General features: G+C 32.4%; 1 protein-coding gene across 1 annotated transcript in view; it reads right to left on the bottom strand.

Moving 5' to 3' along the window:
* Window positions 1-12122: 12122 nt before the first annotated feature.
* LOC149532428 (Early-responsive to dehydration stress protein (ERD4)) overlaps window positions 12123-24401 on the bottom strand; it is a 416579-nt gene continuing 404300 nt past the window's right edge. Inside the window, exon 10 of the mRNA XM_089805383.1 lies at window positions 12123-12610. Coding sequence (XP_089661509.1) covers window positions 12443-12610 — 168 coding nt within the window. The 3' untranslated portion in view covers window positions 12123-12442. The remainder of the gene's footprint in view (window positions 12611-24401) is intronic.

Raw genomic sequence — 24401 nt, 5'->3', positions numbered from 1 at the left:
CGGTCCCTATAGAAATTTGAGTAACAGAAGTCAGAGAAGGGTCAGGATTAGGTGCAGGAACTGGTATGGATGAACTCTTAAATATTGCCCAATCTGTAAAGAATGGTATTTCTGATAAGAATTTAGATCATTTACTTAAAATGGATGTGAATAAATTGAGAAACCTTGCAGCTAGTGTTCAACCATTAAGTTTTTCTAAGAAAAGGTCAATGAATAAGAAGATAAGAGAAATTATGACTCAATTTGATAACATTGAAAAACTTGAACAAGCTCAGTTGCTTTCACTTTTGCCTACACAAAAAAAGTTCCAAGAGGCATTGAAATTGTTAGGTGTAGACACAACATCAAAGAAGAGAAGATTTTCTAGCATGCAAACTGATTTGATTGAAAATGTTAAACAAGGTTTGAGAAACATAGGAAAACACTCTCAAACTAAAGATAAGTCTATGGCAAGAAAAGTGATGTTGATGTCTATTGTAAGTAAGAATATGATTCAAAATAGACAAATATCTTCAATTTCATCTGAAATGGGTTTTAGTAGGAAAACAATGAGACAATATGTTAAGAGAAGATTAATTGTGGATACAGTACTATGGAGGGCAACTGGGCAATCATGTGTAGAGCACCTCATTCTGATAGGATTGAAGTGTTCTTAAAAAATTTAGTCATATCATTTTGGATTGATAACACTCATCCTTCATCAAATAGTAGAGATGTTATCAGGCATAGGATTGCACCTGGTCAATATGAACATCATACAAAACATTGGTTGGACACAACACAACATGAGTTATATGTGTCGTTTTGTAGTGAACATCCTGATGTAAAAGTTGGCCAAACATTGTTTGAAAAATTGAAGCCATACTTTGTGAGGTCAAACAAAGTGTTCAAAACTTGTTGTTGTCATCATCATATTGAGTTTGATCTTTACTATTAGGTATTTCAAAAGTTTGTAGAAGACATATATGGTTTTCATGCTACTCCTCCTAGTAGGAGAAGTGATTTTATATCATCCATTTTGTGTGACAACATAGATGATCCAGTTGGTAAAATAAATTGCATCAAAGTATTATGTGAAACATGTGGTGAATTGGCTCTATTTCCTTTGAAAACTAAAAATATTGATGTAACAAAAATATTGAATTGCAAAAGTTTCAAGTATGTCAAGAATGAAACAAAGTTGGGGAAAGAAACAAAAATGTTGGAATATGTTGAAGAGGAGTTTCCTGTTCTAACATTTATGGACAGATTTAAGAAATTGATTCAACCTTATATTCATCACGTATTTTTTGCAAAGTGGCAAGCACAACAGTTTCAAACTCTGAGAGATAATTTTCCACTTGGAACAATTGTCTCAGTTGTTGATTTTGCGGAGAACTATTCATTTGTTCATTAGAAAGCAATTCAATTAGATTATTACTTTAAGAAGCAGGTTACTATTATGGTACATATTTTTTATAGACATGCATAGTTAGATTTGGATGGTGTTCAGAGTACAGTTCAAGCACAAGTAATTATGAAGGAATATCATTTTTATATAAGTGATAACAAAGAACATGACATTCACTATGTAGAACATTGATTCAATATGTTCTTTTCTTATTTGAAAGAGAGAAACATAAATGTTGATAAACATTATGTTTGGTCTGATGGATGTGCCACACAGTTTAAATCATCTAGACCATTTTATGCATTGTGTAGATATCATCGCAATGAGAATATAAAACACATATGGAATTTCTTCGAGAGTGGCCATGGAAAAGGTGAACATGATGGTGTTGGAGCTTGCATCAAACGTGCTTTGTACAAGTATCAAATGAATTATCAGGGAGTTCGTGTAAATGATGCACATGATGTTGTTGAATGGTGTAAGACTCATTTTGCATTAGATGAGGTTGAGACATCATCAACGACGAGTTGACAAGTACCATATAGAGTCTTTTGGGAGATAACAGGTATGGACATGTGTACATCTGTTTAACTTTTATGCAATTAATTTATAAAATTTTATTGTTAAATTTTATTTTTGAATTCGTTGAAGTTTAAATTTAATTTGTCTATATTTTCAATTTAACGAACTTTCAAGTGTTAATAGAAAAAACATGCATGGTTGCAAGAGGATAGAAAAGACACGTTCCTTACATTCAGTCATGAGTATAGATAATTGCAATTGGACATTGAAGACAAGAGAATACTCATGTTTTTGTGACAGCTGCATTGATGAAGACTATGAAGAATGCATCAATCAGACATGTGAATATACAAGTGCATGGATTTCGGTACCACTTGATGTTACCGATACATTTGATAAAGATGTAAGAGATGTCTTTGCAGTGATTGCTGAGCCTGGAAATCATGAAGGTGTTAGTTATTATTTATTGCGATGTACTGTAGAGAGGTCAAAGTTATATAACCTTGAAGAAAGTGATGGAATGTTGTTCCCCATAGGTAAATTATACATATACATGTACATGCACATACATATTTAAATAAATATATATATTTAGAGGTAATTTCATATCTATCAAATTTTAAAATACTTAAATTTGTGGTACAGGTTTTGTTGTGATAGAGGGAACATATTTGAAGCAAGACAAAATAGTCCAACATAGAATACACTTTGTTGATTATCAACTTGACAACAAAGTTTTACAATACAACCACCTAGTCATTGCTACTGGGCTTTGTCTGCATCCAGTCAAACATAAGCATGTACATCACAAGTGGAGACTAGACTGTGAAGATCATGAAAAAATATTGCATGTTATAAGTGTACATCATGGTTGATTAGACCTTTGAGATTTATTTTATAATAATCTGAATATCAACTTTGATGAAATGTGTTTTTAATTGTACGATCATAGTCTTAGTTATCATTAGTTTATTTTAAAACTATAATATTAATTGTACTATGGATGAATTTAATGATTTAACAACTTGATATAAATAGGCTAGAAGTTAGTTCGAACTTGCACAATTTCATTATCTATAGATATACATATCAAAAATAATTTAATATGTTACAATTCTTAAATATCAACTTCTTTTCAAACTATTGGATTTCATCTTGAATTAAATGTGTTTAAATTAATTGTACGATCATAAGTTCTTAATTTTCATTAATTTATTAAAAAACAATATAATTTAATAATTTAAATTAATTGTACCACATGGATGAATTTAATAATTTAACAACTTGATATAAATAGGCTTTAAGTTAGTTCAAACTTACAAAATCATTAGATCTATATATATATATATATATATATATATATATATATATATATATATATATATAAAATAATTTAATATCTTACAATTCTTAAATATCAATTTCTTTTCAAATTATTGAATGTCATCTTAAATTAAATGTGCTTTTAATCAAGTATGAGTTCTTAATTATCATTAGTTTATTAAAAAATTATATAATTATATAATTTGAATTAATTGTACCATGGATGAATTTAATAATTCAAATTCATTTAGATCAACTTTTTTTCAAAATAGATTGAATTTCATAAGTGAAAATTAAATGTGTTTTTCAAATTGTAAGATTACAAGTTCATAGTTATCATTTAGGTTAGTTTATTAAAAAACTATATATTTTAATGTTACTTTATTACATCTACGGTCATGTACTCTTAAAGTTTAAATTAATATGCATTTTTTAAATATTATATTTTGTAAAAAAATTATAAAATAATGTATTGGCTTACCTAATTAACATATTTACATGTACATTTATGAAATAAAATATAAATTTTAATCTATATTCTTATACATACATAATTTAGGATCTCCCAGGTTAAGACATGTGTCATTAAATATAGTTAATTGTACACTTAGTTATAAGACAAATTAAGATCAATAGTTCTCTCTCTCTCTCTCTCTCTCACACACACACACAAACACACACAAATTATACATATAAAAATGTGAATTTATTAAAAACATGTACATACATCTACTTTTAACTATGAACAATTATACATGTACATCTATGTTCAAAATAAAAAATTATACATTCTAATCTATATTGTTACATGTACAAGTTAGGATCTAGACCCTTAAGATATGTCATTTAATTAAACTTCTAAGATTAAGACATTAAGATGAATTTGATATATATACATAAACATTAATATCGAAAACATACATGTTTACATTTAACATTAACATACATACATACATACATACATACATATATATATTTATTTATATATATTTATATATTTTTTAATGTTTTTTAAAATTTTTTTTCTAAAATTTAAATTATTATAAGTTTTGTAATGTTTTTATAATATTTTAAAAATATTTTTTCTAATATTTTTCTAAATTTGTTTTCTAAATTTTATATTATTATAAATTTTCTAATATTTTTTAAAATTTGTTTTCTAAAATTTATATTATGATAAATTTTCTAACGTTTTTCTAATATTTTTTCTAAATTTGTTTTCTAAAATTTATATTGAATTATAAATTTTCTAATTTTTTTAAAAATTTGTTTTCTAAATTTTATATTAAATTCTAAATTTTCTAATGTTTTTGTAATTTTTTAAAAAAAATTGTTTTCTAAATTTTATATTAAATTATAAATTTTCTAATGTTTTTTTAAATTTTATATTAAATTATAAATTTTCTAATGTTTTTCTAAATTTATTTTCTAATATATATATATATATATATATATATATATATATATATATATATATATATATATATATATATATATATATATATATATATATATATATATATATAAACTCTATAGTTTTTAAAATATTTTTTCTAAATTTTGTAATGTTTTTTCTAAATTTGTTTTCTAAATTTTCTAATTTTTTTAAAATATTTTTTCTAATTTTTTTTTTTTAATGTTTTTTAAAAATTTATTTTCTAAATTTTATATTAAATTTTAAATTTTCTAATGTTTTTGTAATGTTTTTTTTCTAAAATTTCTAATGTTTTTGTAATATTTTTTCTAAAATTTCTAATGTTTTTGTAATGTTTTTTTCTAAATTTTCTAATGTTTTTTATAAATTTTCTAATTATTTTTAATGTTTTTTCTAAATTTGTTTTCTAAATTTTATATTAAATTATAAATTTTGTAATGTTTTTTCTAAGTTTGTTTTCTAATGTTTTTTTATAAATTTTCTAATGTTTTTCCTAAATTTTATATTATAATTTTTCTACTATTTTTCCTAATGTTTTCTAAAATTGTTTTCTGATGTTTTCTATATAATATATTTTTTTTTTTCTAAATTAATATAAATAAACAATAAAAATATTAAATTAACATTTACATATGCTTTCAAAACCATTAAAAATGTAAATAACATTCAAATATGCTTTAAAACCATTAAAAAAATGCATTGAAAACATTAAATTAATAATATTTTGACATACTTAAAGATAAGAATCAGAGTGAAAGCGATAGGATGACAGTGCAAGCGACAAGATGATGTTGATGGAGGTAGTAGAAATCATGCATTCGCTCCAACTCTGTAATTGAACAGTAGTCGCCATAAAAATGAGGTAAAAAAAGGTTAAATCCACGTTTTTTATCGTCAAAAATCAGCATCATATATGTTCGCACGAACATATTTTTGACGTATGTTTGCGCGAACATGCCATTGTATGCTCTAATATGTTTGCGTGAACATATGTATGTGGTATGTTCATGCAAACATGTGTAATGTTCGTGCAAACATTCGACGAATAGAATTTCGATTTTTTTTCAACTTTGCCAATTTTGTTTGTTCCACTAAAGTGGAACCCTTTATTGTGGGTTCACCCATAGATGGATGAGGAATGTTATAAGAAGCAGAAGGAATATGTAAAGATGTTGGAGGAGGATGAGAAGGAATAGGTAAAGGGTTCAATAAGTAAAAGGAACCACATTATACGAAGGTAATGAAGAAGGAATGAAAGTAGGAAGAATACTCACAGGAAGTGAGACTAGGAAGACCAACACTTAAAGGAGTGGACACTTGTGTTGAAGTAGTCATAAGAGGTAGAGAATATGTAGGTATGCTCAAAATCAGGATAGAAGGTTCAATGACTATGGAAGGAGGATATCCCATCTCTTGAGCACATGGCATCAAAGACTTCACATGTGTATTAATAAGATGAGATATACCACACAAGATAGAAAGATTATTGTCATCATTATTAACAAGCTTCTTAAGAGCTTCAACAACATAAAAACTATCAAGATTTTGATTTTCTTGAACAAGCCAAGTTTTCAATTTATCACATTCACTAAAAAGATTATCAACTTGCGAAGGAGGAACTCTTAAAGAGTCATCGTCATCATGGGATGAGTGATAAGAGTTATGCTCTGTTATAGGATTAAGATCATGAGTAAAGATGTATCATCATGTGTCCTAGGAAGAAAAGGGGAGTCATGAACAAAGGAGCTCGAGAGTCTATGGCTTCACCTAACAGGAATGCTATAGGTTGGACTTCGTATAACCAAGCTCATAAAAGAGGAGATCACAAAAGGAAACCCTAATGAGATCTAATCATACAAATGTAATAGAGAGCATACAAGAGAGATCTAAGCACAAGATAGCCAAATCTAACTCTAAAAAGGAAAGGGCACAAGGCAGGTTCACCAAAAAAAGGTGAAGCCGAGGCCAAAGAAAAGATATTGCCAAAAGAGGAATATCTAACTCCAAGAAAGAAGGTAAGAAGGTTGGGTTCACCAAAAAAAGGTGAACACCCAAAATAAACAATCTAACTCCAAAAAGAAAGGGGTAGAAGTCAGGTTCACCAAAATGTTTAGTGGTAAAATGGAAGCACTTTAAATAAGATGTAGAATTCCACTTTATGGGGTCACCAAGTCATTAAAATATTTGTGTGAGGGAAAGAGGGGACTTTCCAAGTATGATTCCACTTATGATCCAAATGAGATTAGATAGGACCTAATAGAAGAAGGGAGCTTATGCTAAATTAGAATTATAAAGAGGACTACAATACAAAGAAATGTACTCTCTTAGGCCCTTAATAGGATAATGCGAATGTGAGATTGAACTAATTACTTAAATAAGGTAAATCTAGATGTTATGTGAAGACAATTAGTCCAATTAATATATAAAGCTAGGGTAAATATATGAAAGAAAATAAAATATAAATGACTCACCCTAGAATGTTTAGAGGAAGATGTATTTTTGCTACAAAACTCACAGATTTGACTAGTATTTGAATATCTGTTTGTGGATCTCAAAATAAAATGACAAAAAGAACAAAATCTAGAAATCTCTCTAGAATTTGAGATTGAAGGACAAAGTCAACTTGGGAAGGCGTGCTACAACCAAGTTGGCATAGTCCAACGATTTGCAATTGATGACTCCATACCTTGCAAATTATAGGTTCCATACTTGTAATCCTTTTTTGCTCCCAACCTACAAATTAACTTAGAAAGAAAGGTTTGGGGGTTGGGGTTTGATGAGGCCTTGCCTTGGTCAAGCCCTAGGTTAAGGAATTAACCGTAATAGAGAAATGTCAAATTAAATGACTAAAAGACAAGATAAATTTTAGGATTCACCTTGTTTCTATGTATGTAAATGTAATATAGATCTTGAATTAGGAATGTAGGGTACCTCCACTCTTTACAATGGATCTAACATAATTCCATCATGGTGCCATGGAAAAGTGCATTAGTGAAGAAGATGATGAATGCTTTAATGTAGATCTCCTCCCATGATGGCCAACAATAACCTAGATCATGAAGAGGAAATTCTCATAAAGAATCCTTCAATGCTAGATAGAAATCTCCTTGCTTGAATGCTTGAAAAACTTGACTACTTGAACTCCTTGAATGCAAAAGGTAGAAATATTCACTTGAGAGCAAGAGCTTGAGCACATGAATGAATTGTGGATATGAATTATGAAAATAAAGCCTCCAAGTCTCCTTATATATGACTTTTTGGATGGGAAAAAAATATAGGCCGACTGGATAACGATCAAAAACTAATTAAAGCTCCAAGGCCTTTTGGGCCCCAAGCTCTGAAATTGGTGAGGACTAGGTCGACCTGGGAGAGCAATGCTAGTCTAGACTAGGTCGACCTGAGTTGACCTAGTCCTAGAGGTCCAATCTCAGGTGCCACATAAAGAAAGGGTAGGTGCTAGAAAGATAGTGGAAAGAGGAAGAAGATAGGAGAAAAAGGAGATCGAGCACATGCATATCCATGGTCCAAAGAGGGAATTATGAAGGAGCTCAAAGGTCTTAAAATGCAAGTGCGCCCATTTTAAGATGGTACACTATAAGTACATGCCTATTTGCAAAAGTTGAAGATGTATGGTTATGACATAAGAGATTGTCATGTAAAGTTTGAGAATATGGTCAAAGTGAGTAGAAAGAAGAAAGTGAGAGGCATACTGAACCTACATAAACCTGATAATGCTATGTGCAAGCAATATGAACTTGGTTGATGACTAAGTCTATTTTTACAAGTAAGACACATTCATCTAAGGATATTCTAGAATTGGTACATACCGATTTGTGTGGTCTTATGAAAGTCGAGAACTATTATGGAGATATGCATTTCATTCTATTTATTAATGATTATTCTAGAATGATGATTGTTATGTTCATGAAGTTCAAGTCCTATGCATTTGATATGTTCAAGTGGTATAAATATAGAGTTGAAGAAATTGGTAAATAGATAAAATGTTTGAGATCTGATAGAGGTGATGACTTACGTTTGAGGAATTCACTAACTTTTGGGTTGAGCATGAAATTAAGAGACAACTATCTTCACCAAGAACACCACAACAGAATGGGATTGCAAAGAGAATAAACATATCTATTGTTAATTGTGCTATAACATTGCTGATCGAAAAGGGAGTTGCACAAATATTCTGGAGAGAAGCTATAAGCATTGTTGTTTACACTCTCAACTTAGTTCAATTGAAAAAATGAACAAACAAGACACCATATGAACTTTGGCATTGTCACACAGAATGTAAGTTATTTCAAAATATTTGGAAGGTGTTATATTTATAAAGATGCAAGTGATGAGAAGTTTGATTCAAAATGTGATGAATGTATATTCCTAGATTACTCTACTAGGAGCAAGACTTACAAATGTTTGAACACAGTGACTGACACAATAATTGAAAGTACAAATGTTAGAATTGATGAGTTAGTAGATAAGAACAATGAGGATAACAAGAAGGAAACTAAGGATTACAACAAGTTTATATATGTTTATGATGATACAGTTGCTACTATACCCAAACACCAAAATAAGTCATTAAAATGGTACATCAAGTAATGATAGAAAGGTTCCAAGAAACAACTTGCATTACTTGAGCCTCAGAGAGAACTACCCGAGAAGAATGCCTAGCCCCAACCAAGCAATGATAATGTTGGAGATAATAAGGATGAATATGTCTTAGAAAAGTATGTGAGAAGGAACCATTCACAAGATCAAACCATTGGAGATAAGAGTGTTGAAGTCATGACAAAAAGTAAGTTGAAGGACAATACATGTTTGATTGCAGAATTTGAGCCAAGAACTATAAAAGATGCACTTGGAAATGATGACTGGATCAATGCGATGAATGAAGAAATAGATAAAACTGGGAAGAACAATACATGGACACTAGTATCGAGACCCAAAGACAAAAATGTGATTGGAACCAAGTGGACATTTAGGAACAAATTGAATGAGAAAGGAGAAGTTATGAGGAACAAGGCCAGACTTGTTTGTAAAGGTTATGTCCAAGAATGAATTCATCATGGAGAGACCTTTGCACATGTCGCCAAATTAGGAGTTAGAACACGGTTAATGGCTTATGCAACTTACAAGATATTCCTAGAGGAAGAGGTATACATTGAACAACCTAAAGGATAAGGATAAAGTTAGTTATGAGATCAACAAATGTAGAAATTCAAAGAAGCTTTGATGAGGGAGATCTAACAATTTGTATTGGAGCACAAAGTTTAAGGTGGAAGCATAGTACCTGAGCATGTAGATTCAATGAATCTAAACTTGATGACGATCTAACAATTGTGATTAAGTGGCAAAACATGGAAGCTTCTAGAGGAGTGACACAAGTTTTTTATTTAAGGGATGAGCACTATTTTCATTGTTGTTGATCAAGTTGAAGAAAAAAGTGATAACCAAAAGGAGAATTGAGCAAAAAAACATTGTAAAGATCAAGCAAGAGAAGTGCGAAGTTAATCTGTGAGGTGTGTGAATCAACCAAGAAGGGATCAAAATGATTGCAAGAGGAAAGAGATTGTGCAACATAGAGATCTGAACAACTAAGGTAGTGCTAAAATCTAATAGATCATTTGATTCTTGCTCTCTAATCATTGTAGCAGAAAAATCTCTTAATCGAGTGGACCTAACAATCTTATTGAAATACTATATGGTGGCATTCCGTTGAATGTTTTGTAAGTCCTTTAGAGTCGACCACTCTTTAGAAGTTTCAAGGAGTGATAAGGTCTAGATGATCTTTAGTGAAAATCCTCTAACAAGGTCACATTAACAATGTGTATGTAACCTTTAACAAGATTATTTATAACAAAGCTCACTATAGAAGAGTGCATTTTTTTGGGTTGTCAGTTCCCAGGTGGGTTCTCCCTTAATAGTGTTTCCATGTTAAATACTTGTGTCAAAATTGCATGGAGTCTTATTGTGTTGCATGTTTATTTAATGTTTACTATTTATTACATCAACACGGTATAAACTGAAAGTTTACTTTGATACTCGACATATTAAGTTGACAATTTGATGCAAAGTTTAGGTCAATTTATATTATTATGCTATATCTAGTTACCGAGTTAATGATTTGAAAGATTGAAGTGTTTAAGTTGGTGAAAAGTGTTTTAAGGCATGTAGGATAGCTAGTTATAACTGATTCACCCCCCTCTCAATTATCTAATAGACAAGTAGTTTACGAATGAAGGAGTTGTAGAAGACAATATTTAAGTTCACTTGTACAACTGTTAAAGCTCATCCTGCCAAGTTCCTCCCATGTGATTACTAAATGAATCTTTTTAAAATATTGCAAAACCTTGAACAAAAAGCTATGTTAGTGAAAGAATATATGAAAGAATTCTACTACAATTTGGTGACTTGTTCAAGCCACAATGATGAGAATTTGGAAAAGATAACAAATATACCTTAATGGCTTGAAATTTAATTTGCAAGATAAATCGAGTTTATTGTTTCCTATATCTTTTGAAGAAGCTAATCGATTTGCCATTAAGGAAAAAGAGAAGCTTGTGAGGAACCAAAAACATAGAAATAGAGGTAGAGGTTATAGAGCAATAAGATAACATGTTGACAGAGGACAACACCATCGTGAAGATGGAGCTAGTAGTTTTAATGGACCAACCTATCTATAAAGAGGAGGATATCACAACATATGAGGAATATTTGGAAGCAATGGTAATAAGGTATAGGTCGTAATAGGGCATGCACGCACGCATGCACACACAGACACACACAGACACACTTAAAAATTGTCTTTAAGATATGATCATGTTAATAGTGTAAATTTCAAATGAATCTCAGTAGGGGACTAAAAACCATTCCAATTAGAAGCAATAGAACATAATGATTAAGATATAGTCAAAAGAACCATCAAATGTAATAGAAAGGAGCACCAAATTTATTAACAAACCAATAAGACATAATTTGAGAGCTACCATAGTAATTAATGTGAGATAAAGCTAATATATGCAATGATGTAGCTTGCAACAACATGGATGTTCACTTCTAAAAACCTACGTAATAGTGATAGGGTTATATAATAAAAAGGCCCATCCAATTGAAAGCCTTAATTTTACATAATCTTTTTTTGTCATTTTCTTAGATTGTATAATGTAGTTGAAAGTATAATTAATAACTAAAAAACCAATACAAAACATGATTTGTGTTGGGCACTGGAAACTAACATGGTATTATGTCAAGACATACAATAGTTTTAGTTGAGATAAACATGGAGGCAATAGGTTATGACAATGTATAAAAGGACTGGTCAATGGGTGGAATATACTCTATTTTACAAGCATATTATTTTCACTTTTAGATGAGTCTAAAAAACACTTTATAAGATTTAACCCCCAAATATGAAATTTAATATTTCAACATGACACATGATAATTTCAATTAAATACAAAATCATTCATATGTGAAAATATAATATATCAAAGTTAATGTTGATAAATAATTTTGGGTGTAATGACTCTATTTCTTCACAAGGATTTGTGTGTCTATCATTCTAAATACATTGAGAGGATCTTGTGAAATCGCGCATTTTCAATATAGTGTCATGTTAAACCCTTGGGAACCACACATTCTCAATATTAGCAAAAAAGGGGTTGAGAATAGGCTTAATTAATATAATTATGTTAAAAGAATGATAGCTTAAAGGTAGACATCAATATACTTTATAAAAAAGAATAGAAGTCAACATGCCAACATTATGTCTCTTGATCATGCATCAAGGAGATCAAATTCTCATTGTTACTTTGTTGTAGGATATTGCTTGCGGAGCACAAAACAGGATGTAGATAAGCCTTGGTTACACATCCAAGTATCTCTTCTTTCAAACCATTTTGTTCATCATCTTTATCCTTCTCCATTGTATTCTACACCAATAAGAAAACAATTAGCCTTGAATGTGCCAAAGACAAGTGTATTGCACAATAACAATCAAATCAATAGAAAAGTTTAGACAATAATATCCTCAATTTCATAGTCAATAAGAGACAATAAGCCATTTGTATGAAAAATTATAATAAACAATTTCTCAATTTTTTCGCTTGTGCATTTAAAACTGAAATTAACTTGTTTTCAAGGATTATTCAACAACTATGCCATCTTGGAGTACCTCTAGATATTGCAAGAGCAACATTCTGATTGAGATGTCAAAATATATTTCAAATACATATGCAATTCTCATTCAATACACTATTAGCAAAGGTTAACGTCTTTTAAAGAATTGTATGAAAGCATTTTATTAGTTAAAATGGGGGTATTGATTTCCATTTTAAATTTGTTACAAATCAAAATGAGGTGAACACGAGAACCATAAAAAACAAATATCAGAATTAAATTAAATTAAAATGAATTATGCACCATTTGCATAGTGAAATATTGTACTAATTAAGGATAATTTAAGTTTAATTCAAAATGGTCCATGTGATCATAAAGCCATGGTGATGAAAAGTGGCATCCATCAAAATCATTCAACTCAAAGTTGTAGTGTAGAGTAGGCAAAGACATGGAAGGTTGTATTCTATAACATCATGTTCAAAATGTTGGACAAAACATCAATGTGAGAGCACTTACTGACTTAAAAACACAATTAGGTTGGTACAATCTTAGCAAGTTCTATATTTTATTTATCTCGTTACCTTGGTCTTATACCAAATTTTTTTTTTTTTTTGCTTTTGTAAATAAGGATAAGTGTGCATTATGTAAAGGTTCATCAAATTTTCTTGTGCATTCCTTATAGAATATGTTGTTATCTCACATGTCCCATATACATAACAATAACAATGTTTTTACAAATCAATGCACAATCCAACATCACACATGATGAGAGGGTATGACTAAAATTCATATCCCTAACTTGTGCAATGTGTTATATATATATATATATATATATATATATATATATATATATATATATATATATATATATATATATATATATATATATATGTTGTAATATGGAAATGATAACACATGATGATAGAGATAAGGTAAAAATAGAGTATCAATGATTTTTTTCATAGAAAAAGATGCAATGTGATACGATTATAATAAATGGACACACCACAAGAAAATAAAAGTTGGATTAATCCCATAATACTTGATACAAACTCAAGTCATCTCAATTTTTTTATTAAAATCACATATCTTTTAAAAATATAATAATATAGGACTGAGAGGTTCCATTTGAAGGATTTTTATTAAACAATGTTCAATCAAACACTCTTGGATCAATTGTCTTTGGATATAACTATTATAAGCTAAGACTGTTGTTGCACTAAAAGATTGAGCTTGTCGATGCCCAATACAACTACTAGACTTATAACATAGGACATAGTCCAACAATCCCCCCCTAAGCATTACCCGTGGAGATTTGAACCTATGACCAAGCTTTGAAACCACTTGTTACAAGCTAGGGTGGTTGTTGCACCAAAGCATCTACCTTGTCAATGTCCAAACACAAGAATAAACTAAGCCATGTCACAAATCCTGAAGGGGAACATAGGTGATTAGTCCAACAATAACGCCTCTACTCTTAAATCATACATGTAATGAAGTCTCCTCTACGCCTATCAAAATATCTGATAAAAGATCACTTTATATTTTGGAGGGTGAATTTGTTTATAGAAAGAAAGATTTAGAGGCCAATGAACCACACAAAAGTAAGAGAGAACAAGATGGACAAGAACAAACTGTATTCTCATCATGTTGAATATGCTAAACTAAACTAAGTACACTGTACATGTGCTTTCTTATAGACAAGACAAAAGGAAAAGAGAACACACAAGGATGATACATGGCTCAATGGATGTGGGGGGTGGGGGAAGGGGCTTAGAAGAAATTAATAGATATAAATTCCATCTCACCACCAATGGTGGAATTTATCCCACCACCTAGTTATGCAATTCCCTAATTGTTTCCTTATAGAAATTATTATGAAATGCATTATCCTAAGTTAAGTGATGTCTAATTATGTTAGACAAATTACACCAACACCTTTACCTAAGTGTAACTCAGGAGAATGTAGCTCAAGCTAACAATGCGAGATGAGTCCCATCTATTAGGCCATGTTAGATACCCATCTACAATATGCAATGTAATATCTCACAAATGAGGAAAAGGATAACCAACTGGGACAAAACTCCTCCCTAAAAGAGAGATGCAAAAATAAAAGAGTACTCAAAGAAGAATGAGAAGGAAAAATCCCCACGTGACCAAAAAAATGCCATCTAACAAGAGAAGAGAGACCAAGTATCCTCCCACCCAATGCAAAATGTACACCAATGATAGATGCTTGTAGACGATACTCCATGTTTGTTGAAAATTTTCATCTTCTCAAGAAGAAACAAAACCAGTGTATGAATGAATTCTTCCCAATCCTAAAAGCAACATGTTGGAAGAAACCTCATAATACATGGATTCTCTAAAAATTGCTCAAGTGTTCTCATGTCAATGCTGAAAGTTTCCCCCTCTAAATAAGGTGTACTCAGCCACACTATTAGATAGTTGAGATGAATGTAGACCAATGTCCAAAGACTCGAGTATCTCCATTGAAGATAAAGAGGCTTCCTCCAAATGCAGATACAAAGTATCCAAAATCATATCAAATTGTGATAGATGATCATAGAGAGAATCGAGAAGAGGGTCAAGGTGCTCCCTCATAGCAATTGGATAAAGATCATTTCCATTAAAGAGAAGATGAATATCATCAATAGTTTCCAACAAATCTGCAAATAGACATCTACAAATAAAATTGCAAAGTCTATCAAGTAGTCACCCAAGGAACAATATTTGAATGACAATGTATATATCGTTGTATTGAATCACAAGAAGCCAAATTTGTAGCAACAAAAGCATCATTAGAAGTAACAATAGATGTAACCTCACTATGAGATGGAATGGGAGGCTCAATAACTTGATCACATGTGAGTAGTTCAAGTAGCCAAAGTTCTCATAATGATCTAAATCCACTCTAAAATTTGATCATCATATGAAGAATCACAATCATCAATAGGAATAAATTTTGTAAAGAAGGACAACCAAGATGCATGATCTACCACTCTAGTAGCAATGATAGCTCCCATCTCCAAGTATTTGATGATAACTAAATTAGAATGGAAGACCAAAGTCTTCCTTAATGCATTATGAGTGATTTAATAGATGGAAAGAATATTATTTGTTAGTGAAGTATACATTGTTGAAGGTGCTCTTCCCAATATCAATGGATTATTTCTCAATATGATCATATATGTATGATTTTCGATCAAAATCAATGGCATTTCATAAGGCTCAAATGAAGAGAACATAAATTGTGAAGATGCCATAGGATGCAAAGCCCTTGGATCTAAAAGCCATCTCCTTGAATCATGACCTATGGTAGAATATAGATCATGTACTTTGTTCTTGTTCTAGAAATATAATTCTTTTCTTATCAAATTTTTTTGTTGTTGTGAAGAAGATAAAGTAGTCATTCTTGAAGGCAAACTGATTCTATTCTTCTCAATAAAATGCTTCAATTCATCAATATCCCTCTCGTAGCAATGGTGTTCTTCATGTCCATTCTTCTTGTTATATGCACAAATTATCTTCCCCTTCTTATGTGACCCCTCCTTAGGAGAGAATGAAGAAATACCTTTTTTTGAAGAGGTTGATTGTGCATTGTCTAGTTTTGGCTTGCCCTATTTTTGTTTCTTGTGGGAACTCTTTCCTTGATTCCCATTATTAGCCACCAAAGCTTTAGACTTTTTATGACTTAAAAATACATATGCTAATGAAATTTGATTTCATTAACATCAACAATTATATAAATGTATTAAATGACGGTGGAGTGAATGAATGGCGACTATCAACTTATGTGTTCAGAAACTAGAAACAAATATGTACATTCTCATGGAAGCTGGTCCACTAAACTATGTATCCCTATTATTGATTTCACAATCCTTGAGTTTTGCTCTTAGCTCATTTTCTTTAATGACATAGACTTGGATTCATTAAAACTCTCGGGGTCCAATATTATTAGATCATTGTAAAGATGATAACTCCTAATCTCATCAACCCAGCCATACAATTAACCAAATTTGTTCCCAAGCCTCTTTAACTATCTTACACTTTTCAATGTGAAAGTGGAGATCCTTTCATATACATTTCCTCAAAGTTTTAAGAGCTATAACTATTTTAGTGAACATTAAGCTTTAGGATTATTTGTAGGATCAGATGTGTTGGGCAGATATTTCCTAACGACAGTTTGTTTAAAATTCAATCACAAAATAGGTGGACCAACCACAACACATGAGACAGAGTCTCTCCTACCTTTAAGGGAAAGCTCTCACTTCTCATCGTTCCTTGATCAATTCTCAAGGTAAGGAAGAAGTTGAGAGATTTTAAAACGGTGTTACTAATATTCTTTCCTCTTAACTTTCAAAAAAGAATCCACTTATCCATTGAGAGAGTAATGGGCAAGATGAAATCTCTAACTACAATTATATTTCATAGTAGGAAATGGTGATATCGATAAACTAATACCAACTCGAAGTCTAATTGAGAGTGTATTGGTTTGACTCTAAGTCCTATTTTAATCTATTCTATAGGAATATCCTCTACCATTAGGGCACAAAGACTTCCAAAAATAGGGAATTCTAACTAATTTGTGAATTCAAAAGGTAATACAAGCTATAGTCAAAGCTTCTAGTCTATGTATCACCACAATCACTCCCAATCAAATTTTTGGATTTGATTGCTTCTTAATTCTTTTATACCCAATTATTTAAATACAAAACAATAACATGAATTAAAGATAATAGATGCAAACTATAGTGAAAGTTTCCAATTTGCACTATCACAATGCACTCAACCAAAGTTTTAGCTCCAAGTGTAATTTATATTCACTTTCATCAAAATAGTACTAGACAATCAAAGTTATGCTTGCACAATTCTTCAAAGCTTTCTTGCATATAATAAAAGATCCAATTTACAATGAGAGAGACACTCCTTTTATAGCAAAAGAAGTGAGAAATAGGAGGAAAACGTGGGAGCTAATCAACCAACTTTGACCCTGTAAAACTAGGTGAGAAGAATTATTGGATTACATGGCATGATAACATGCAATCAAATTACAAGTGATTGCAATCACATGCAATTCATCTTTTCCAACTACGAACATGAAAAATTAAAAATGAGAAGAAGAAGAAGAAGAAGAGGTGGAAGAAGTTGAATCAATCCTAAATATTGTTCTGGAAAGTTATATTTGGTGATGCAACCATGAATCGTAGGAAGATCTGGGATCTCAATTGTCTTCGAGATAACTTTAATTCTGACTCATTCAAATATATTGATTTACAAATTTGTAGTTTTCTACAAGAGAATCTCACAAGTGCTTTGCTACAAATTTGTACATAGCGAACCTATTCATCGTGTGTGACCCGAATTCTTTGGACTTAGGATCAGCATTGACTCTGTCGGTATATTATGAGGTCATTTCTTCTTCTGTGAACAAGTTTTCATACTCAATAAAGACATTGCATCCCATGTTCTCTAGATCACACATGATCTTTGTTTGCATTGATTGACAACCTTCTAAGGCTCCCTATAACTTTGTGAAAAGTTTTCCAAGTACTTCCTCCTTATAACCCATAACTCTTTAATATCTATAGAATATATCATAAGATGGGATGATGTTACATGCAATCAAGGTATTGAAGTCAATGCCTACCATTTGATTCGAGACACCCAAAATTTCTTTCAAAGTATTGGTTTCTTAATTTAGAGAGGCAATCATATTATATAGTATCTCCTCAACACTTATGATACGTTCAAGAACTTTGACCGCATCCTTGATGAATCAAACTCCTTCAAAGATCACTTCTCTAAACCAAGCTTTTGCTGCTTTGGCTCTTTGATTCCCCCAAGTTGTTTGAGGTGTGATGAATGCAAGCTGTGAAGATTGTTGACAAATGACCTCATTAAGATGAGCAACCTCCTCCTTCAGGTGACTCTTCTTCTGCCAAAGCTCGTGATTTCTCTTAGACATATTGGTAAGTGCATCTTGGGCATCCTGTAAACACCCCATCCATGATTGTTTACCAAGTTCAATTTTGGTGAGCTTGTAATCCAAGCAGTTAAGCTCCTTAGCTAGTTTGTTTACCAAAGGTTTTGCAACCTCAACATACTTGGTATTTTTAGAATCAACCACAATCCTTTAAACGGCCTTGGCTTTATAAGATTTAGATTTAGATTGTCTTTATAACAGGGAAATTGTTTGGAGGTACTACAACCTTCCTTCTCTTCATAGTGATTTTTCCCAACCAAGTGGGCAAGCTGAAACATTCATTTGTTGGAATAGGGTTAGTGGCTACAAAAAACATTGATCCTAATTGTATTTTTGTTGTGATTGTGCATACTTTAGTTTGCATGGCAAGAACAATGAGCCTCTTTTGAGACGACTCTGTCATGCAGATCTCGAATCTTGCAACCAAAGTGTCAAGTTGGGAAATTGATGTTCTGTGAGAGTTGGAAAATCTTCAAACACATTTTCCAAGTTCTCACATTGCTTTGCTATGAGGATAGGAGCTGTCGATGAGATGAGAAGTGCATACATGTTTACTTTTGAGATGGAAATGGTAGGTGCAAAAATGGTGGAGAATGTGTCCACATCGTTGTCTATAATATCCAAGTGTCTTCCTTGAATGGATGGATCCCGATTTCTTGTTGGTTGTGGGGGAGATATGATAACTATCTCTCCTTCTTCCTCTTCATCTTCTTCGACAATTTTTTCCTCCAATTCTTGACCCTGTATCAGTTCTTGAGAAGATTCTAGAGGTGGCTTTGATCCCTTTCCACCTTTGATCTTGAATTGGAGAGCATTAGTAGAGATGAAGAGGATGGTCCGTCCTTGCTTGTTATTTCCACCTGAGATGTTCTTCAAATAGGTCCAAAATGATTACAATCTAACCCAAGTTTTGGATGTACACTTTTGAGGCCTTGGATTTTTAGCCACTTATTAGTATTTACTAAGATAGTTTGTAATCTATCAAAGATGGAATTGCCTTCCTTCTATATTCACTGAATAGGAAATGGACAATGCTTGTTAAAGCCAACCTTGTATATTCTACATCTGAGATGACACCATCATCTTCAACTTGAAAATCTAGTGAAATCTCAACCATGTTGAGGTCTATGATTTGCTTCAATGTGAGCTTGGACTAGTTCAACTTCATGATGTCCACCTAAGTCTGCAAATCGATCCATACGTCCTCTATACGATGAATGTGGATGAATTCTCTTTTGACTATTGAATGTGTTCCTCGATAATCTAATCGAACCTAGCTTTGAATTTCTTCAAAGTGATAAGCTGATTTTTGCTTCCATTGCCTTTTCTTTGTATACCAATTGAGCATATATTGACCAATTACAAGGGGTTTAATAGTGGTGATGACAAATCCTTGCCTGTGCTATCTATGTTGGCATGATTGCACCTCCATGAGTTGTCTAGCCAACTCCATCAGAATAATCCTATCACTACGTTATCTTGTTAAGGTATATGGGTTGCCTTGGAAATAACTAACTCTCAACTAGGTGAAAGGTTGGAAACTATAAGAAGATGCATCCAAATTGATTTACCCTATCCCAAGCTTCATCTGATACTCTTCTGATTATCAACTCTTTGTCAAATTGACACCTGGAATGTCCAAAAAAATGCATCCTGAGCTCTCCTATAGTGACATTTGCTTTGTTTTCAATTTTACAAATTAGAAATTGGAGAGCTTTTCTGAAATTCTCTTCCTGAATGATTGGATTTCTATTCATTCTAAGAGCTGCGAGTCTAGGATTTTTGCGAGATCAGTCTTGTTGAATTCGACTCAGGAAATCTTGCTTTGCCATCACTTTTGGTAGTATCGATGGGTTATTTATTTTACTAGGCTGATTTTGGTTCTACCCTTTTTGCTGTCAGGTAGTACTTTCTAGTTTTCTTGTTTCTACTTCATTTCAGCTTCTATTTCTGGTAGCAGTTTGTTAGGAGGCTAAGAACTAGTGTTCCCCTCCATTTCTATTTGTTGGTTTTGCCCGGTTGGTCGGGTATGAACATTTTCCCTATTTTTTAGATGGGGGTTTGGGGTTTCACACCGTTATGTTGGCCATTTTTGTATACAGTGTCTGAACCAAAATATTATTGGATTTTTGGGGTTTTTGTACCCAAAGACCAAATGGGTTTTAATTTCCCAAATTTTCCAATTTTTGAAGTTTTTATTTCATTTTGCGTGCCACCATGTTTTCTTGGATTTTTTGGCATGATGTTGGTCATGGACCTAGATGATCAGTTTGGATGTTAGTCAAACCACTATTGCACTTTTATGTTGCATCGTGCCACATCCGTCCTCCCAATTCTGTTTTCAATCGAGTGACTTTCTGCATTGTGTTCTCATCCAATTCTTGTGTTATGATCTTCGTGATGGTGGTGCGCCACACACAAATACATGCATGTACATTTGTCGAGTGACTTGCGAGTCCTGATCTTCCATGGTACTTCCAAAAGTTATGATCATTGGGGTTGGGTTGGGAATTTGCATGCCTACGAGAACTCATCATTGGATGAGCATGGGTAGGGTAGGGTAGCATATGGAGAGGGCATCTATCTTGTAGCTTGGTGTCATGACGCCATAGGGTTGGTAGAGGAAGTTCTAAGTAAGTGATAACTAAATAAAACATTAGGTGGCAATAAAATTTAAGATAATAAAACAATGCTTAAGTGTGTGAGCCTTTCGTTGGAAAGTTGAGTCCGCACAGATCCAAGCTTGGGCTTGTCGATGCCAAGCAACTCTTCATGATGTTAGCCCCTACGTAGTAGCCCATTGAGTGTTTGAATAGGACGTGTAGTTTATGCATTGTCTATGTCTTGGTTTCAGTCATCATAATATCTGGCGTGTGTGTTAGCCATGGACATTTTCTTTGTGTGTGTTTGTGGTTGGATCATTAACTCTATCAACATAGTGGGAGCGAGCCTACGGGTTCCACGTGGTTGGGAGGCATAGCTACTTATACCACTACTAGGGACTAGTGTACAAAGATGGTCTATTGTCCTAGTGCGATTGTTGCTAGATGTTTTCACTTGGTACTCCAGGCTTCAGAGTTTGCTTTCATTAGGATGCTTGTATATCATGTTTAGATGATGTTAGTTATTGATGCATTTCCTTATTATGATGATTAGCATATAATAGATGATGTTATCCATACTTGTAAGGTTATCTTATGCTTTACTTCTAGCATGTTAGATTTCCTTATGCTTATGTTGTAGCATGTTTTAGTAGTGACGTCCTTTTTATGATAGTATCGACAATCTGTTTGGTAGCTTGGGATGTTACGCACAAGGGATGGCTAGGGGCTATGATGGTCTTATGATGCTATTATGGTTGGGAGGAACTACGTACTTCGTTTGGTTGCATTGTTCATTGCAATTTTATTTATGTTTATTGCGATGTTGATATAGTACATTGTGATGTTACCTTCGGTACTTCCCTTCACTACTATGTTTACTTGTTAGATTCAGATTTCGACTTTCCATATTTTAGTTATTGTTTGAGTGTCCTTGCCTCGAGATGTGGATCCAATACTCCTTGGTGTAGAGGAACTTTATTCCTTAGCTTTTTACCTTTTTGTTTTCTGGGGTGATGTCTTGGGATCTTGTGCAAAAGTGTACTTTCTTGTGCAAGGATGCAAGATCTTGCGTGGTGTGTTGGGTTTCTTCGCGTGGCCTTTGACACTTTCTCACGCCAAGTACTTTCTCACACCGTATGGTGCACATCCTTGTGCAAAAGGTAGTTCCTCGTGTGGCATGTTGCACATCTTTGCACAAGAATCTATCAATCTGTGGTCCTCATGTGAAAAATAGGGGGCATCTCCACTGGTTTTTGGGGATCAATTTTTGGTGATTCTAGTACCCTTTGGGTTTACTCAATTTTCCATGCTCTGACAAATCTTAGATTTTGTGTTGTTGTCATTTTGGGTTTTCATTTTTTGTTTTGTGTGTGTCAGTTCAGGTAGTGGTGTCTGGAGATTCATTGGTTGCCAAGATGGTGGTTAAGTCTTCCGTTTTGATCTTTATGATCCGTGTATGATGTTGTCATATGCACTCATACTTGTAATTTTTTTTTTAATCTTGGCTTGTATTTCATCCTTGTTCCAAGGATCTCCGAGCAGGGCATTACAACACACCCCAAGACAAACTCAGAATCCAGGACAGCCATGGAAAACGTAGACACTAGATGAATATTGCTTCTTTTGATGTGTCTCATCTCTCTGTTAGCCAAAGCTTCAATTCTTTGTAAGAAATCAACCACGTTTATGTGCTCAATCCTTGTATCTGATACTTGATCAAGAGGAGATGAAACAAGTGATGCAGACACATGAGCCAACTCCTTATTGAATTGGTATTTCATCTTTCCTTTGGACTTTGTTGGCACGAACATGTCTTGTGCTACAACATGGAAATTCCACAGAGTGAATATATCATCCAAAGGGATTGGCTCCATGAATACATTAGTCTGATTGAAAATGGCAGATCTCTGAAGAACATGTTTGAAGTAGATTAGATACTCATGGAACACATGTGATGGCTGAAAATAATATGGAAAGCATACACATTTGGACAAAATGAGACTCAAAAGGATGCATTACATGTGGGTAAGGATGGGTTTTCATTTGTATGGCAAAAAATGCAAGCTAGGAGCATAGAAATGCGTGCAAATGACGACTTTGGTATTCAAAAGAGTGGCCTTTTACCAAAATTAGATTCTCTATAGGTAATTACATGTAGTAATTATTATTGGTACACATGTAATCGAGTTTAAAGGATGTAATTGCATATGTAGGAAAATGGATGGAATGTGCACTGATATGAAAAGATGAAAGGTGAAAGGATGCGGATGCACTTGAAGTCTTGGATAGAAATTCACAACTTCTTCCAAAATCAAAACAAGCAAACAAGCAAACATGAAAACTAAGCACAAAACAAAAACATACCTCTTGCTATTGACTCGGACATGACAAAATTCAATATGTTCTTGTACATGCAATTTTGTTTTTGAAGTTTGGAGGATTTTCAAGCATTTTGAAATGAGAAGATTTCATCTTATTTAGAAGAAAAATGCAAAAGATAAGACATGCTTTTGAACAAATGGACAAAGATGAGCCAAACAATGATAATAATAAAGTAAGCAAGAAATGAAAGTAAAGTTGAAATCTTCTAATTACTTGGAGCTCAAAGAGCCAAATGTGGTGGAAAGAGAAGTTGAAATGAAAGACTCTTCTCCAAAATTGAACTCTCCAAGTGAATTTGCATACAATAACTCAATATCCTTTGATCATTTCAATTTTGCAAATACAAATCTACATGCTCAAACACTTGGCCAACTTTGCATGTAATGGCAAAGTGTATGTCACAAAACCTCCAAAATGCAAAACATTTTTGCATGTATAATGTTCTTGAGGTATTTCCAATTAAAAACGTGCATCCTTACTGCTCATACATGGGTTATTTTTGAAGGAATAGGGCAAAAATGTGATTCTCCAATGCCGAAATAGGACTCCAAATGCCAAAAACGCTTTCTCCTTTGACAAATGTATGGGCTAGAAGTGCAAATTCTTGACCTTTAAAGACAAAAGCATGCCTTT

The sequence above is a fragment of the Cupressus sempervirens genome, chromosome 10, assembly GCF_028749045.1.
Source record: "Cupressus sempervirens isolate cs-2001-9-10 chromosome 10, ASM2874904v1, whole genome shotgun sequence".
Lineage (NCBI taxonomy): Eukaryota > Viridiplantae > Streptophyta > Pinopsida > Cupressales > Cupressaceae > Cupressus > Cupressus sempervirens.
Note: the sequence above shows the minus strand (reverse complement) of the source record. Positions and strands in the feature narration are given on the sequence as shown.